At 40.8% G+C, this 17425-nt stretch overlaps 1 protein-coding gene across 2 annotated transcripts in view; it reads left to right on the forward strand.

Annotated features, from left to right (window-relative positions):
* LOC134660885 (cold shock domain-containing protein E1) overlaps positions 1-17425 on the forward strand; it is a 33195-nt gene that overhangs the window by 14376 nt on the left and 1394 nt on the right. For both annotated transcript variants that reach the window (XM_063516731.1, XM_063516730.1), the window contains exons 9-17: positions 1259-1410; positions 2568-2751; positions 5387-5578; positions 6944-7069; positions 7463-7644; positions 9563-9780; positions 10709-10885; positions 12567-12744; positions 15523-15689. In XM_063516731.1, coding sequence (XP_063372801.1) covers positions 1259-1410; positions 2568-2751; positions 5387-5578; positions 6944-7069; positions 7463-7644; positions 9563-9780; positions 10709-10885; positions 12567-12744; positions 15523-15689 — 1576 coding nt within the window. The remainder of the gene's footprint in view (positions 1-1258; positions 1411-2567; positions 2752-5386; positions 5579-6943; positions 7070-7462; positions 7645-9562; positions 9781-10708; positions 10886-12566; positions 12745-15522; positions 15690-17425) is intronic.

Here is a 17425-nt window from a genome sequence, read left to right on the forward strand (position 1 = left end):
AGTGCATAACGTTTACTGACTGCTTAAAAAACATTGCCATATGTAGTTTTTTAATTCGATGTCAAATTATTGCGCTGCAGACTTTCTTTGGTTTGTCTCTAGTAGGTAGTATCTTTTCAGACAATACTTACCTATGGCGGTTTATGTACGTGTACAACGCAACCAAGTCGAAAAGTGACCCTTATCTTATTTACCTTTAAATTAAATAAACACCCAAATATCAGTTGTTTTATTTTTAATATGTATATTGTACAATATATACCAATCAAAAAAATTACACAGGTATGTCATATTCATCCAGAACAGTACACTAATTTACATTAACAAGTGGCATATTATATTGTAAATAACAAATATATGCACTATCCAATTATCTGCATTTTGATATGATTTTATTTTAGTAAACTTAGAAGACATAGATAGGGAACAAAGAGAATATAAGCAGTTGTTTTTGATATCTTCAAATTTGTTCATCATTTTGATTAACATTGTTTTAACATCGCTTTTAAATTGTTCGTCCATGTTTCAATTTTTTTCAATAAACCGCGAGTGACAATTTGAATTGACGTACGCAGGGCGCGCTCAGCGGAAAAAAAAATCTGTTGGTTCGATGTACATTGCTGCTTTTCTTAGCGCAATACTGCTCTTTGAGTGTTGCCCTACTTTAGTTTGCTTTACATTGCTACTGACAAGATTTGGTTCACGGACTATAGTTGCTATACAATCTTTTTTTGGATAAAATGTAAGGAATCAGATGGTACCCTTACTTTTATCGTTTTTGGAAGTTAAAAAAAACTTAAATTTTGAAACTTTCAGGTCCTGTATTTTTGTAACATTTTCGTATTTTATTTTAATATCCATCACATTATTATAATAAATTGCTCATTTGCTATCTATTTTACTAGATTTTGTTTAAAATTCAACATGTGTCATCATCATCATCCCTATTGAAGTAGGTAATATGAAAACCCGGGGTGAAAAGGTATATCCATACTAAGCTTACGCACCGAAGTCCCGTGAAATGGCACTACCAATTCCGATCACTGCTAATTTGTCTCTTTAGTGCTCATTTAGACGGGGCGAGAACTCGCATGCGAGTTTGATTACATTGCGTCGTTTGATCGGTCGGTTGAATAGATGTAACCTCAATGGTCCGCAATGTAACTAAAATCGTACACGAGTTCACGCGCCGTCTAAATAGCCCTTTTAACCGGCCGGAGTGATTATGCTTATATGCTTATATAATTGGTATTGCCAGGTGCCGTTCGGCGATAAGGATCAGTGCGGCGAGTTCACGCTGAAGCACGGCGACTGGGTGCAGTTCCAAGTGGCCACCGACCGCAGGGACCAACTCAAGCGCGCCACGAATATCTCCTTGCTGGATGAGTCCTTCAACGTTTCTGGAGAGAGGTAAAGATCGGTTTTCCTAGGATAGCGGTGCCGTCATATAGCGGCCGTCTCCCACAGACAAGACATCCTCTAGACTGAGCATAGTAACGCTACCCCCTCTGCCACTCATACGGTAGTTTTACTCCATCTTCGAGTCAATCCCGTGCCGTGATTGGTCCGTGTCTTTGAACGGACCAATCACGGCACGGGATTCGCTCACCTCGTCCCCCCGCACCCCCGTATTTTTGGCAGCATCGGTTTCATGAAATAGTTGCTCTAAACTCAGTCTAGAGGATTCCTAGTCTATGCCGTCTCCATACTAAATAATACGGCTAAATATGGATGTCGTAGTATTTGTATGGAGACGGCCGCTATATGACTGCACCGCTATCGGAGGAAACCAAAGTCTAAGTTGGAGCTTTGTAGCGCCACGAAAGTCCGATTTTACGTTTAGAAGTCATAAAAACAGTAGATGCCAGATTCATTATACGTATAAAGCTAAAATGGAAAAATGGGGCATTATCTATGAAAAGGGACCTTATTGTCGCGCTTGATGGCGCTTACGCCGCACAGCGTCGTACATTGTATTTATATCGGAGCATCGTTAATAATGGCGTAAGCGCCATCGACAATAAGGTCCCTTTTCATAGTTAACGTCACAAATATTAAAAAGGCACGCGGTATATTGCGGTAATTCGTCTTGAATATTTACTAGTTCCTGCTTTGTAGCAGGGTGTGGGTGTTCATTTAACATCTTGTCACGGTTCGCTACATATCGTACTTTTTAGGCTCATTAAGATGATTTTGTTTTGTGAACAGCTATTTTTTCGCATTTTCTGACTTGGTCTCATAATAAATTACCTATATAATTGTTCAATGTCAGGAGACAACCAAAACTAACTCATTAAAAATAATTAAATATAAAACAACCTTGTTTTGAACTTTTACGGTTCATGCCTCTGAACTTGTGGTAGTAATTAGTGAGTTTTGGTTGCCACCTGATACTATTTAGTTTACAACTTGCCTGACGTAAAGTCAACAATTTAACCTCTAGCCGCCCAGAGACCTATAAAAAGGTCTCCTGTTCCATTCTAATTTGAACTTTGTGTTGACACAATAAAATTTAATTTTGCTTGGCAAGGTATGCGGCTAGAGGATATAACTTGAAATGTGTACAGGCGGGAGCAAGGCGTGGTGTGCTCTCTCCGGGAAGGATTCGGCTTCCTCCGCTGCGTGGAGCGCGAGCAGACCATGTTCTTCCACTTTGCGGAGGTGCTGCGCTTCGGCCTTATGGCAGAGAACCCCAAGGACCCCAAGGATCCCAACAACGCCAACAAGTATATACTCAGCGTCGGTGACGAGGTACGTCTTGGTTTTGAGAAATGTAACTAAGGCTGGTTTTAGTGTCGACCGTTCGTGCGGATCGCTCCGCACCGGACCAATATGTATTAAGTTAAGGAAGCCTTTTAGAGTGGTCCGCGCGGACAGCTTTCTTATACAATTTAGCAATCCGCACGGACGGTCCGCGTGACACTAAAACCAATCTAAACGTTTTCATTAAGGTACAGTGTGTTCAGACAGCAGTTTATGAAAAATCGTAGCTCTTTTGTTATAAAATAAATTTTTTTTCAAGTACTTATTTATTAAATTGTATTTAAATCGTTCGTAACCGTTCTTAAAAGAGCTCAAGATGGCGAATGGTAGCTACAGTTGCCAATATGATATGCAACATTCACCGTTCTACTTGTAGAATTTGCTGATAAAATTTTCGTGGCACAATAACGGAGCTCCATTTCTGAAAATGGGGCAGTCTAGAGTTTTTACGCATTGTCGATGGATAAAGACGAAGCAGAGAAACTTGGCTAACATATATGGCTAATTGTTGTTATAGATGCAATGATACTGTAAAATATCACACTGCAGTGTCAAACCGAATACTCGGCATGGTCACGCCTTCCATCCTATTTAGTCTCTGCATCGAAGCTAATTTAGCAATTTAGCTCCCTTGTCGCGGGTTATTTAAAGCAGATGCATCCAATCGCCGGCGAAATTTGCGGAGGGTGCGTAGGGTCACCGAGCTCACGGCGTTTTTTTACAGTCGAGCTCATAAATATGTACACTTTTCTTCACCTTAGTCCATTGCAATAAGGTTAAAAAATGTATACATATTTATGAACAAGTGACAATCACGCGGTTATCACCCAATACTCCCAATATAGAAGGAGGCACTGCATTAACTTAACGGGAAAAAGTTTTTAAACTATTTTGGTTGTTTAACATTAAATATTTCCAACTGATCCGCCAAAAAGTCTATGATTAGAATTTTACCAAACTTGCACACAGTATTAGTTTCGTATGTAACTACAAAACTTTTAAGCAAAATTTGAACCTGTCCTGGTATCTGATATGACATACTTATAATGTAATTGAAATTTGTTTAACTTCCTTATTTTCTTTGACATATAACAATAATAAATATGCTATAACTATTTGGTCTTGCAATTTAGAGAGAAGCTAATGGAAGGACACACGCAAGTAAAATAAGTACGATTAGTTTAAATTTAAAAACCTCTTTGCTATTCCTTTGCCACATCAAGAACTCATTCATAGATGTTAAAATACAGTATGTAATAAAAGCGTGAAGCAAAAATTGTACTTTTGTAACTTAAGTATATAAAACTAAAGGTTTTTGTTTACTACCCCACAATTTAATTAACCACAAATAGTTTAAATCCGGCAAAGCTTTGGTTATACACGTATTTTTAAATACTCTTAAATGTGGTTTATGCCAGAAGATAATAACATTTAATTAGAAATTTATGCAAGAGTCTACACTAGAACATAACATTAAAACCCAGTTATTTCGTTGCAACTGATTCTATTATTACACACGTACCTATAACCACATTTTATGCATCGCCGAGCGTCCGGTCGCTCGGTTATTCAGCCGGTTCAGTTGCAAAGGGCGTTTAAACGTTTAATATTAGTACGAACATACGTCTGTTACACCTGACCAGGGCGGTGATCGATATTAGACCTTTTTGTCAAGTTACAGAGGACATGTATAGAACACGTTGCATGGGTGGATGAACTATTTTTTGTTGTTATTCTGTCCGGTCAGCCAAGAGACAATAGTAGCATAGTTTGTTAGAAGACATTGTACACCACCTTCTTCTGAGACGCTTGGTAGACGACCCTCAATGTAAAGGGTTTATAAGTATCACCAAAAAAGCGTGTTTGGTGAATTTAAATGTATACAAATCAGGTTTTAAAGAGTGACCCAGGAGAACGTAATCATGGCAACGAGTGACAAGAAAAAGTTAATTCACGCGCATACCACGGCCCGAGCTGAGGGCATTTATATTGTTGATGAATTGAAATATAAATTAAATTTCTTTATTTCTAAACTACTACTACGTGAACCAATTTTATATACACATAAATGGTAACGTAGGATTGGCAAGAATTCGAATTTTACGAGTCTAAAAAAACGAGAGTAAATTGCACGTACCTATCCTAACCAGGTAAACGTGCAATACTGAATCAGTTTACAAACTATTCCTAGTTTTATACGATATTTCAGTCTAAAATTTACTTGCTAATTGTAATGTTGATTTTTAATATGTATAATTATATTCGAATCGATTATCTGAAATGCTCAGTGCTCAGCTGGGCAACTAAATTTAGCCTTTTCATGTCTATTGGCGTGAAACGTCTTTTAACTCGGTCAGGGGTTACTTGCAAAAACCAAGTGATAAATGTTAAGATGCGAATTCATTAGTGCGAGAACAAATTTTTGCAATCGTTAGACCAATCCGGTTCTATGTATTGTGATTATGTATTCCATTGTGATTCTATGTAACGAGGTTGTTTTTTTAACCAATTTTGACCAACGCAATTTGTCTTAGAGGTGACATTTCGGGATTACAAGATAATATTTTATACAAGACAAAATCTCCATAACATGGTATTTGTAACCCCGTTCCGCGTTCCCCAGGTGGAATTCACCGTGGACCCAGTGACGTCGTTTTCAAACATGAACACCCGCCAGAGCGCCATCCGCATCAAGCACCTGCCGCCCGGCTCCGTGCACTTCGAGACCCTGGTCGAGCGGGGCGCGCGCGGCGTCGTCACTAAGGAGGCTCAGCTCTACAGCTCCAACTCGAGCCCTACTAGGAACCCGCCTCCAGTGAGTTGACAGGATTGCTAATCTGAGCCATGTCTTAAGCTTTGGATTCCTCCGAAAACGGTGCCGTCATATTACGGCCGCTATATAGCGTTGACTGACGTCACTAGAACGTTGTCTATGTAAACAAGATGGCGCGGTTTCCTAGACGGCGTTACGTTACGTTGATTGTCAACGTAACGTAAGATGACGGCCGTCATGACCTTGTCGATAGTTTCGTGAACGTTTTATTAGATAGCGGTGACGCCATTTTGAATAAATGACACGAGATCTGAATAAATGATTCCGTACTACGATTATTTTCCTCTTCTGATGATATTTCATCCTTCAAGTAAATTATAGATGATCAAGCAAATCTTGTCAGTAGGAAAAGGCGCGAAATTCAAATTTTCTATGGGACGTTATCCCATCGCGCCTACATTTTTCAAATTTGCCGCTTTGACCTTGGTGGATGACGGTGTGTTATGACGCCGTGGTACTTTCCACATGTCGCCACCGTAAAGACGGCCGTCTTTTGCTGCCGCTATATGACGGCCGTCATATGACGGCACCGTTTTCGGAGGAATCCAAAGCTTTAGAGAAAAAAATACATAGAGTGCTCACTCCATACATCAGTTCAGACTATTAATTTCAGTGTCTACATCTAGCATCGAGTAGCGGAACTATCAGTACTGCTACTTGACAATAGATGTAGCACCGACCGGAAAGTCTTATCTCAACAGCATAAGACTTTCCGGTCGGTGGCGACATCTATTGTCAAGTAGCAGTAATGATAGTTCCGCTACTCGATGCTAGATGCTAATAGTCTTTTTGGTACTAAAACTGATGTATGGAGTGAGCACTCTATGTATTTTTTTCTCTATGGCCATGTTGCATAACAAAGTTAATTTTACTTTAATTAGTGAAATTCGAAAAGAAGTTTCGCTTGTAATATTAGTTGTAGTTTGTTATGCAACATGGCCCTGTTATCGTCAAAATACAAGTTGCTAAGGTGTATAATGTATCGCGAATGCAATGCGCGAGCGATTCCATAGTGCGATAACATAGGGTTCACGTCGTGTGCCCACAGGCTTAGCACAGAAGCGCCGTGACAGTGTCTCGCCCTTGAGATAGACTACCCAAAACGATCTAATTAATACAGTTAGAAAAATATGGGTGGTCAATCTCGCGCGCGAGATGTTGTCGCGGCGCTCTTGTGCTGAGCCCACTGAATACTAGGTATAAACCGTACTCAAGCGTTTGGGCACGAAGCGGCGTCCCTGATATTACGAGGTTGGGAAAGCTGCATCAAATTAACTTTATTTAACCTAAGGAAAACAGCTGTCGTAGACGTTTATATCGGTTATAATGACGTGTGTATTTGTCCAGGAATATAATGGCGTTATCAGTTGTCAAATCAACGGAGCTAAGAAGAATCTTACCTACATGGCCAAGAAGTGCGACTCCAAGATGCTGCCTCGAGTTGGCGATAAGGTCATTTTCGATATTTATCAGGTACTTACTTATCTCTCATTACCTATTATGTCCAAATTGGCCAATGTTATTTAAGAAGGATTGATGTGTCATTTAATCGCGGTCCGCATTTTTCGTGAAGATTGAGACCGCCTTCAGATTACAACATGAAGGATACGTTTACAGATATTGTTAGAATGAGGTAGTTAGTATTACCCGTACGCGACTCTACGCCTGCTTAACGTGATGTACATCGAGCTGCAAAAGTGCATAACCACTTTATGAATGAATCCCATTTCATGTATATTCCGCCCAGCACAAAGAACTCATTTTATCAGAATTATACGAAAAAAAAAAATCGACAAGCAAATAAAAATCAGCTTATTTTAGGTGATTGTAATGTCTACTGATGAATATGTACTAATCTTGCCCCAGGTGAAGAGAACCAAGGAGCTGGTAGCGATGTCGGTGACGATCCAACACAGCCTCACAAACGGCGGCGCCAGTAACGGCAGCGCCTCGCGCGGCGTGCTGCACGGGTTCATCGCCGCGCTCAAGGACGGGTTCGGCTTCATCGAGACCTCCGACCACAGCAAGGAGGTGTTCTTCCACTTCAGGTACCCTTCGCTTCATTATTAGCCAATAAGTTAGGCCACGGGTCGGCAAATTTAACTCACATTTATAGACTGGTCTAACGCGAAATTTATTCAATTACCTTTATTTACCGACGTTTCGACACAGGTTTCACTGGTCGTGGTCGCGGCTAACTGATGTCCCAGCAAAATGTCACGACGCCAGCAAAATGTGACGAGTTAATGTGTTCAAAACGCGAAAGTTTTAAATATTAAAAATAGGAATGTCAAAGAGACATGAAACTTGATTTGAAAGATACATAAGACTATCCCGTTCTGTCAGTTATCCCCACCACTCATGCCCAATCCAGTTTAATACTAGAGTCATGCCTTGAGCACAAAATATTCTTGCCAATGCTATGATAAAGCACCGACGACTCATTGAAAATGATCCTTGAGTAACATACTAAACTTTAGTCAGTTAAAAGTAAAATGTTTTATGCAATGCGTTTTCTATTTATAGCTTGTTTATTTTTAATTGCTTTGCGCGCTGAATGTTTGCTTAGCGAAATGCGAGCTTCTGAAAGAGGAAACCTTTAGCAATATACATTAAGTACATTATTCGAAACAGTTCTCTTATTTAGTTCTTCTCCTTTGTTTGTGTATAACTGTATAGTGTTAGCATGGTTAATGTTAAAACTAAAATTTGAACTAAACCTTCCGTTAAATTATGCTTAAAAGTCTATATTGGGAAAGTTCTATAAGCATGGTCATAGCGCTGTTTAATAGAAGCATCAAAAGATAATGGAAATAGAAGTTTACACTATTATTATTGTTCAATTGTATCTCGATATTTGGAAATTAGGAAACTATAGGTCTATAACGAAATCAATTTGTAGTTATTAGCTAAGTGGCACACATGTTTATTATAAGACTGTTTGTTTTTCAATAAAAACAAGGGTAGACAAAGATACAATTATCTTTAACGCCCTTAATAATAATTAAATATTTATTTCTCAAATGTATGTTGTACTAACATCTACAAGATTAGATGAGACGATTATTCGATGGTATTGCGTTGCTTTTGGTGTCGTCCTTTCATTTTATGCGATTGATTGACCAATTTAAGATCTAGTTTTGCAAAATAATTGCATTCAGCTTGCTGCTGCAAGAGTCTTACTGCTTTTGGCGAATATATATTCTTTTGATTTTTTTTTATTCTCAATGCGCATCCGCCATTTTAGTGTTGTGGTGTGAACCATTTTGTCATATACATATTACTATTAGAATCAGCCGGCATGACGATCGTCACATTAAATGCGGATCTGCACGTTACTCTGGTGTGTGAGCGGGACATCGCCTAACGCTGTCTCGAACGCACACTAGAGTGGTGTGCGGATTTGCATTACTGTGATTGTGATAGTATGTATTTATTTATTAAATACATTTACACGGCATAACAACATGTGCCAATGCACCGAGTAATAAGATAGTAGATACATTTTCGTATATAAACATATACAGGGTGGCCAACTTAGAGGTATACAACTTTTTTTTGCCGCCATTTTATTTTGGCGGTAAATATGACAGTTATTGCATGAAAATTAGTTTGTTGTAGATACGGCTCCTGACTTTTTTCTGTGGGGCTATCTAAAGGGACGTGTCTATGCTAATAGGCCAACGAACCTTCGGCAATTAAAACAAAATATTCGAAACACTGTCGCTGAGATAACGCTAGAAATGTGTGAAAAAGTGATGAAAAACACGATGAAAAGGGTTCGCATCTGCCATGCTGCTAGAGGTGGACATTTGTCTGACATTATTTTCCATGTGTAATTGCTGACCCTACATATTATATTTAACAAGGAATACTTAATATTTTTTATGTTTTATAGAATAAAATTTCAAAAATAAAGTGTATACCTCTTATTTGGCCACCCTGTACAATATGATATATGTCCAGCAACCTGGAGGGCAACCCGGACAACCTGGAGCTGGGCTCGGAGGTGGAGTACGGGCTGGGCCGCGCGGGCGGGTCGGGCGGCGGCTGCGCCAGCGCCGAGTTCGTGCGCGTGCTGCCGCGCGGCACCGTGCCGCTCGCCAAGCCGCTCGAGCCGCCGCTCAACGGCACCGTCACCCGCACGCTGCGGGCGCTTAACCCGGACCAGCCTAAATATTGCGGTATGTACCTATCACAGACAATCCAACCTCTAGACATAGCCATAGAGAAATATAGTAAGACAAGAGTGCTCACTCCATACATTAGTTCAGACTATTAATTTCAGTGTCTACATCTAGCATCGAGTAGCGGAACTATCAGTACTGCTACTTGACAATAGATGTAACACCGACCGGAAAGTCTTATCTCAACAGCATAGACTTTCCGGTCGGTACTACATCTATTGTCAAGTAGCAGTACTGATAGTTCCGCTACTGGATGCTAGATGCTAATAGTCTTTTTGGTACTAAAACTGATGTATGGAGTGAGCACTCTATGTATTTTTTTCTCTATGACATAGCATAGTCGCGCCCATAGGGGGTACCCTCTGCCACACATACGGTAGCGTTACTCCATCTTCGAGTCAATCCCGTGCCGTGATTGGTCCGTGTCTTTGAACGGACCAATCACGGCACGGGATTCGCTCACCTCGTCCCCCCGCACCGCCGTATTTTTGGCAGCATCGGTTTCATGAAATAATTGGCCTAAGCTCAGTCTAGAGGTTGGATTGTCAGTGGTACCTATCTATGGCGTTATTCCGCATATATTCCGCACAGAGTGCGCCACAGTGATATTTTCGTCGGCTAAAGCTGGCTACACACAATAGCACTGCCTGAACAAGATGAATCTAAGGTCAAACAAAAAGATTACTCAAAACAGTCACTCACAGAGATCAATCTTTCAATCTCGTTCGAGATATCGAAAATTTTAATCGAGATTTCGACCAAGATTACATAAATCGAGATTCCCTATCAACGAGATTGAATTTCGCAAACTCCTGCGAGATCTCGCGTGATCTCGAAATTGCGAGATCGAGATTGTATTCCCTAGTCAGGGGCATAATATGGATTTACATTCAAACATAATTAACCCACTATTGACCAATTTCAGGTCTGATTCAAATGGAGGGCGGCACATCTTACGAGTTCGGTATCATGGGTCTGGCGTGCAAGCGCGAGATCCTGCAGGTCGGCGACCCGGTCACCTTCCAGGCGGACGCGGAGGGCCGCGCCACCAACATCGTGCCTATACGCAAGAAGCGACGCGCCACCGTTGACGCCATCAAAGGTGAATGACCTTTCACTTGTAGCGAAAAAGTTTACAATAGTTTTTACTAGCGACCCGCCCCGGCTTCGCACGGGTTAACAAATTATACATAAACCTTCCTCTTGAATCACTCTATCTATTAATAAAAACCGCATCAAAAACCTGTCGTAGTTTTATCATCATAATTTTTTTTAGTTTTATCATGTTCTTATTTTAGAAGTTACGGGGGGGGGGGGGGGGCACACACATTTTACGACTTTGGAAGTGTCTCTCGCGCAAACTATTCAGTTTAGAAAAAAATGATATTAGAAACCTCAATATCATTTTTGAAGACCTATCCATAGATACCCCACACGTATGGGTTTGATGAAAAACAAATTTTTGAGTTTCAGTTCTAAGTATGGGGAACCCCCAAAATTTTTTGTTTTTTTTTTCTATTTTTGTGTGAAAATCTTAATGCGGTTCACAGAATACATCTACTTACCAAGTTTCAACAGTATAGTTCTTATAGTTTCGGAAAAAAGTGACTGACATACACGGACGGACAGACAGACATGATGAATCCATAAGGGTTCCGTTTTTTGCCTTAATAAAAACGGCCTTACAACTCAAACTGCCGCTTCGATGGCATTACGGTTGCGAAGTATTTACTTGGTCACGCATGTAGCGTGTCGTCAAGCTTCCAAGGGGGGGGGGGGGGGGGTTATACATACATACCTGTTTTTTTTTTTTCATTTATGTAATATTGACGCCGCGCTGCACGCCCCGCATTATCGGCCATTCGGTGCGCAAACATTAATAGTCGTACATTTGAATATTATTCTTCAGGTGTCTCCCCAACTAGTGAAGGTTAGCAGTCAGCTCCGCATATTTTTGTTTGTCTTTGGCGAGGCGAAACAGTTCGGCCACCCTTTTAATCCCGGTCCATTCTCGCATGTTACGCAACCACGATTTCCTTCGAGCACTACCTCTATTTTTCCAGCAACCTTTCCCATCATGATCATGTTAGTGCGTGCAGCGGGGCAGGGCGTGCGGCGTGCACGTTAAACAGATGCAAGCGTATAGGAGCGGCCTTAGTGCACGCTGCTCAAATCACTTGTGAGTCCGACGCCACGCTGCACGCCCCGCCGAACGCTCCGCTTTGAGCGTCCACTCAGGCCTTAAGCTGGGTCCAGACGGTGCAGACTTGCGCTGCGCAGATTGTTGCACAGACAAAAGTATGTGCGACTCACATCGTCCACACGATACAGACATGTTAGTTGTTCCTTCGTGGTGTGCGGACGTCTTCATATCCCTATTACTGTACTCTTTGGACTTAATTTTCCATACAGCTGGAAGGGACTTATATAGATCTATAAATTCAACTAAGAATTCTCTTGAATATTTTCTTAAATCGTTCATTTTTATAATAAAAACAAAGCAAACTGTGAATTAATTAACCAAAGTTGTCGTAAGTTGACCCAAACAAGTCTAAACATGCGTCCACACAGTGCAGTAGTCGGCGCAAACACGCATGTCTGCGCCGACTTTTTGATGCCAGATACAAAAATGCACAGATGTCGTTACAGAGTTGAGACTTCACGTCCACACGTCCCATTTGCACCGACTTAAATCTGTACAGACACGCTGCGCAGACTAAAGTCTGTGACGTGTGGACCCACCTTTACACTTACAGTGTTATTTGAATATTTGAATGTTCCAGGTGGTTTCGGTTTCCTGTCGCTGTCGGTGGAGGCGGAGGAGCAGCGGCGGCTGTTCTTCCACATGTCGGAGGTGCGCGGCAACCCCGCCGAGCTGCAGCCCGGCGACACGGTCGAGTTCGTCATGCTCACCAACCCGCGCAACGGCAAGAGCAGCGCCTGCAACGTCGTCAAAGTCTCGTGAGTTCTCTCATTGACTAGTGGCTTAAGAGCCAACAGGAGTGGTCATTTCTCCATACAAACGTACTCTACTGTTTCCTCCTTGGGTTTTGAAGCTAGAGCAATGATTTTTTCAACACAGATTAATATTGTCGATATCTGTGTCGGACCGTTTTGATTTTTTTGATATTTTTGTTTTTTAAGGCGCTAGAGCCCTTCAAAAATGGTCAAAATGGCCTAATTGACTATGCCGCAATGAAAGGCGTGCTATTCAAAACTGATATCAATTAGTCAAAAAAGCAAAACGGTCCGACACAGATAATGTCATATTCATTTATATTTCCAAATTTGGTTACGATTGGTTAAGTTTTGGAGGAGGAAACAGTCGAGTACGAAACCTCGATTTTTGAGATTTTTACGCAGGGTTTTTCGCCTTGTCCTTATCGCACTAGTTTTAGGAGCCGCTTCCGTTAGCGAGACGGGTATATTTACCTAAAATATTTAAATCTTAGCTCCTGTTGGCTCTTAAAGGACTCCATCCAGGGCCATGTTGCATAACAAACTACAACTAATATTACAAGCGGAACCCCTTTTTAGTGTTCCGTACCTCAAAAGGGAAAAACGGAACACTAATAGGATCACTCGTGCGTCTGTCTGTCCGTCCGTCTGTCACAGCCTATTTTCTCCGAAAGTACTGGACCAATTAAGTTGAAATTTGGCACACATATCGATTACCGTAGTAACAAAGTTACAAAGTGTAACTGCGTTCATAATTCATTTTCGCCATTTTGTCCCTTACGCCCTTTGAGCCTACGGTAGTCGAATGTAAGTTTGTGACCCAAAGATGGACGTGTAACAAAATATGGAGGCCATTTTTGGGGGATAAATAAGAAAATTAAAAAATAAAGTTTTTCAAACTATATCATGTTACATATCAAATGAAAGAACTCATTATAAGAATCTCAAATATTTTTTTTTTATAATTTTAGGATTAATAGTTTAGCTGTTAGCAGTTATTCAAGAAATAAGGCAAAAAAATGACCATTCCCCCCCTTAACTCCGAAACTACTGAGTCTAAAATTTTGGAAAAATACACAAAATAGTTCTTTACCTGACCTACCTTTAAAATAGATGACAGGAAACCTATTAGAAATGTGCAGTCAAGCGTGAGTCGGACTTAATGTACGGAACCCTTGGAACGCGAGTCCGACTTGCACTTGGCCGGTTTTTAATTAGTGAAATTAGAAAAGGAGTTCCGGTTGCAATATTATGATAGTTGTAGTTTGTTATGCAACATGGCCCTGGCCATAACTGTAAAACAATAAAAAAAATCATTGAGTAAATAAAATACATACGGACGTATAGTTTGTCAAAGGACTGTGTAGCCGCCGTGCAGGTCAGGATCTCGACGACTCAAATAAAAAGCTTCGATTTAAAGTAAGCTGATATAATCTTCCAAAGATACTGGTTACAAGGGTTCAAGGGGTGGCACCCAAAAGAAAACGATTATAGTTTTTTTGTTGCTGTTTACTGACTAATTGGTTTGACCAACTATAAGAATAATATTTACCAGAACGGGGTTGTTTTATTAAATCGTCAATAGGAGTAGAAGAGAAAGCGTTCTAATTTAAAAACTGTAATGGACGTTACAACGGTAGGTGTTTTGTTGTTCTTCATCAAAGTCGGGGAATTACGGTCATTTGATTAAAGTAGATACATTTGACTGCACGCGTGTGGGCTAGTCTAATAGTTAAAAAGTGTGTAAATACAGTATAAAAGTGAAATTCAATGAAATTATGTCGTTTATTGTCACTGTGTCACGTCCAAGTCGGTATAGAGATAGTTTAGAGCGATCTTTTTCTCTTCTTTTTGGGACTGGTTTGGACCAAAGATTGCTACAGATGCAGTATAATAATACCATTCATGCATTTCAACAACGTTCACGATAGCGCCTCATAGATAATAGGAGTCACGTTCAAAGTGTTAAACAATAGGGATGTTGACAATTTTTTGGAACTGGTTTCATTTTGTAGATAGACACGTAATAATTACAGAAAAAAATATTAAAAAAATATATTCATTAATTTTGAATAAAAAAACATGTATAATAAGTTTCGTGTTTAAATTTCGCGCCTAAACGCTCCAAACTGTCACGTGACCTTGATGACGTAACGGCGTTTTAAACAAACTGCTTTCAGTAATTTTTTTAAATTCTTTATATGGCAACTGACAATTTTTTTAAAGCCTTAACACACTACCGCATCGGACAGCGACCTTCTTTTTCGCTCTAACTTATAGCTGCGTCCTTAACGCACCACCTTACACACTATCGATTCGTGCGCCGCACCGCACCAAGATCGCGTTTCGGTACGATAATCTGTAGACACTTAAGATCGGTTTTCCTAGGATAGCGGTGCCGTCATATAGTGGCCGTCTCTATACTAAATAATACGGCTAAATATGGATGTCGTAGTATTTGTATGGAGACGGCCGCTATATGACGGCACCGCTTTCGGAGGAAACCAAAGCTTACGGCAGGTTTTATAACTTGTCTTTGGTGATTCCACTGTGATTACGTCACGCGCTCCGATTGGCGTTTGCAGTCACGTGATACTGGGCATTATTTTAAATACTTTTGATTATTTTTAATTAATTTATTACGCATATTTACACTTGCAAAATATGATTTTCCGCGTTCTAATATTCCCTGCTATGGTAAAAACATAACATATATATTCGCGATTCATGTCAACATCCCTGTTGTAGTAAATGATATATAATGTTGTTTGTTGTGTTTAGTAGCGGCAAGAGTGGCACAAAGCCCCGGCCAGAGCGGCCCGAGCGCCTGCTGGCGCGGCTGCGCACCGCCTCGCTGGAGGAGTCTGGCGCGCCGCGCGTCATCGTGGTGCGCGGCCCGCGCGGCCCCGACGGCTCCCGCGGGTTCCGTCCGCGCCGACCCGTCGCAGGTAATCACCATAAACACAGAGCATATTTTGGAATAGGGATGATGACACATGTTGAATTTGATAACAAAATCTAGTAAAATAGATAGCAAACGAGCTATTTATCACAATAATGTGGATATTAAAATAAAATATTGAAAAATTACAAAAATTAAGGACCTGAATGTTTCAAAATTTAAGTTTTTTTTAACTTCCAAAAACGATAAAAGTAAGGGTACCATTCGATTCCTTACATTTCATCCAAAAAAATATTGTATAGCAACTATATACATAAACGCAATATTTCACCGACAAAAACGCAATTTTCTTGTTTTGTCCATACTACAAGGTGGGCGATGACGTCACGGCCCTTGGCCGTTTTGTATAGGGCGTTTCGCGAGTGAAGTGCGACGGTCGGCCTTTGACTACAAATTCTGACTTTTGTGTTACTTTAATGCAATGGGTCCCATATAGACATTTGATCCTAAAAACAAATCCGATCGATTGATACCATAAAAAAAAATTGTCATGTAGCCTATTAGGTCGAGATCATTTTTCTAGCAATGATGATGATCCTTCCGGCCGGTTTCGGCCATGGCGACCACTACGACTCCTAGTTTGCTCGGCGCTCGTGCGCCCGAAGATGGCTGACGTAGCCGATCTTCGAGGTGAACCCCCGCGCACATTGAGGGCACGTGAGGACACCAGCCGCTTAGTGGTAGTGAATGGGAGCAGGCTGGCGCGTTTTCAGCTCGTCGGGCTTAGCGTCGAGATCAACTTTACGTTGCTCCTCGAAATCGCGCACTTTGCCCTGCACCAGCCTGCGCCACTCAGGACGCTGTGCTGCCAAACCTTCCCACTGAGAGGGCTCGATGTTGCACTTTTTCATATGTCGCTTCTGAACATCTTTGTATCGGAGGAGTTGTCCGCCAAGTTTCCGCTTACCCTCCTCTAGTTCAGAATAAAAGATGCGCTTCGCCACTCTCTTCCGCCATATGTGATACGTTACCGCACCACCGAAACTACAAGCAATAACGAATACTTAATAATAACCATACATCAGGAAATATATGACAGCACATTATAATACGCCATAAGTGCCATAACTCACCGAAAACTTAAAAGAATACACATCAAATGAAAATCAACGCATACATTTCCTCACTATATTGTACCAGGCGTGGCTCACTCCGCGATTTCGTCGCTTTGCTACAGGTAGCTAAAAGTACATCCGTTCCACACCAATTTTGGTGGCTAGCCATAAGCCGCGCGTGGCGCCGTCGCCGCGAGCGGCCATATCTGTGCTGATCGTAACAGACGCGTTTTGTTAGAGAGTGAGTCTTCTGTACCTAATACTATTATTTATTCTGTGATTATACCTAAATATATAGTACTTAAACGAAAACTATTTGTAAACTTCTAAAAATTATATATATTAAAGAGGATGAATCTACTTGCCCTGTATCTTTAATAATATTCATATTTTCTTAAGGTTATAAAGGTACCCACGTCTCAACAAAAATTATGTCAATATTTTTTTTTTCAATCACCCCCGCTGTTCCAAATAAAGTTTAGGTATGTTATACCCGGCGGTAAACATTGCACATCGATTTGTGGAAAAGGCCTCTAATTCGAGTTTCCTAGAGAATTGTCACACGACCCATGAGGCGTTCGTCATGATTTGCCACGATATAATTAATACGAAAAACCTCAATTGAAATTTCAACATCACTGTAAACCGCACTGAATGATGCGAACCT

Source organism: Cydia amplana, chromosome Z, assembly GCF_948474715.1.
Source record: "Cydia amplana chromosome Z, ilCydAmpl1.1, whole genome shotgun sequence".
NCBI lineage: Eukaryota > Metazoa > Arthropoda > Insecta > Lepidoptera > Tortricidae > Cydia > Cydia amplana.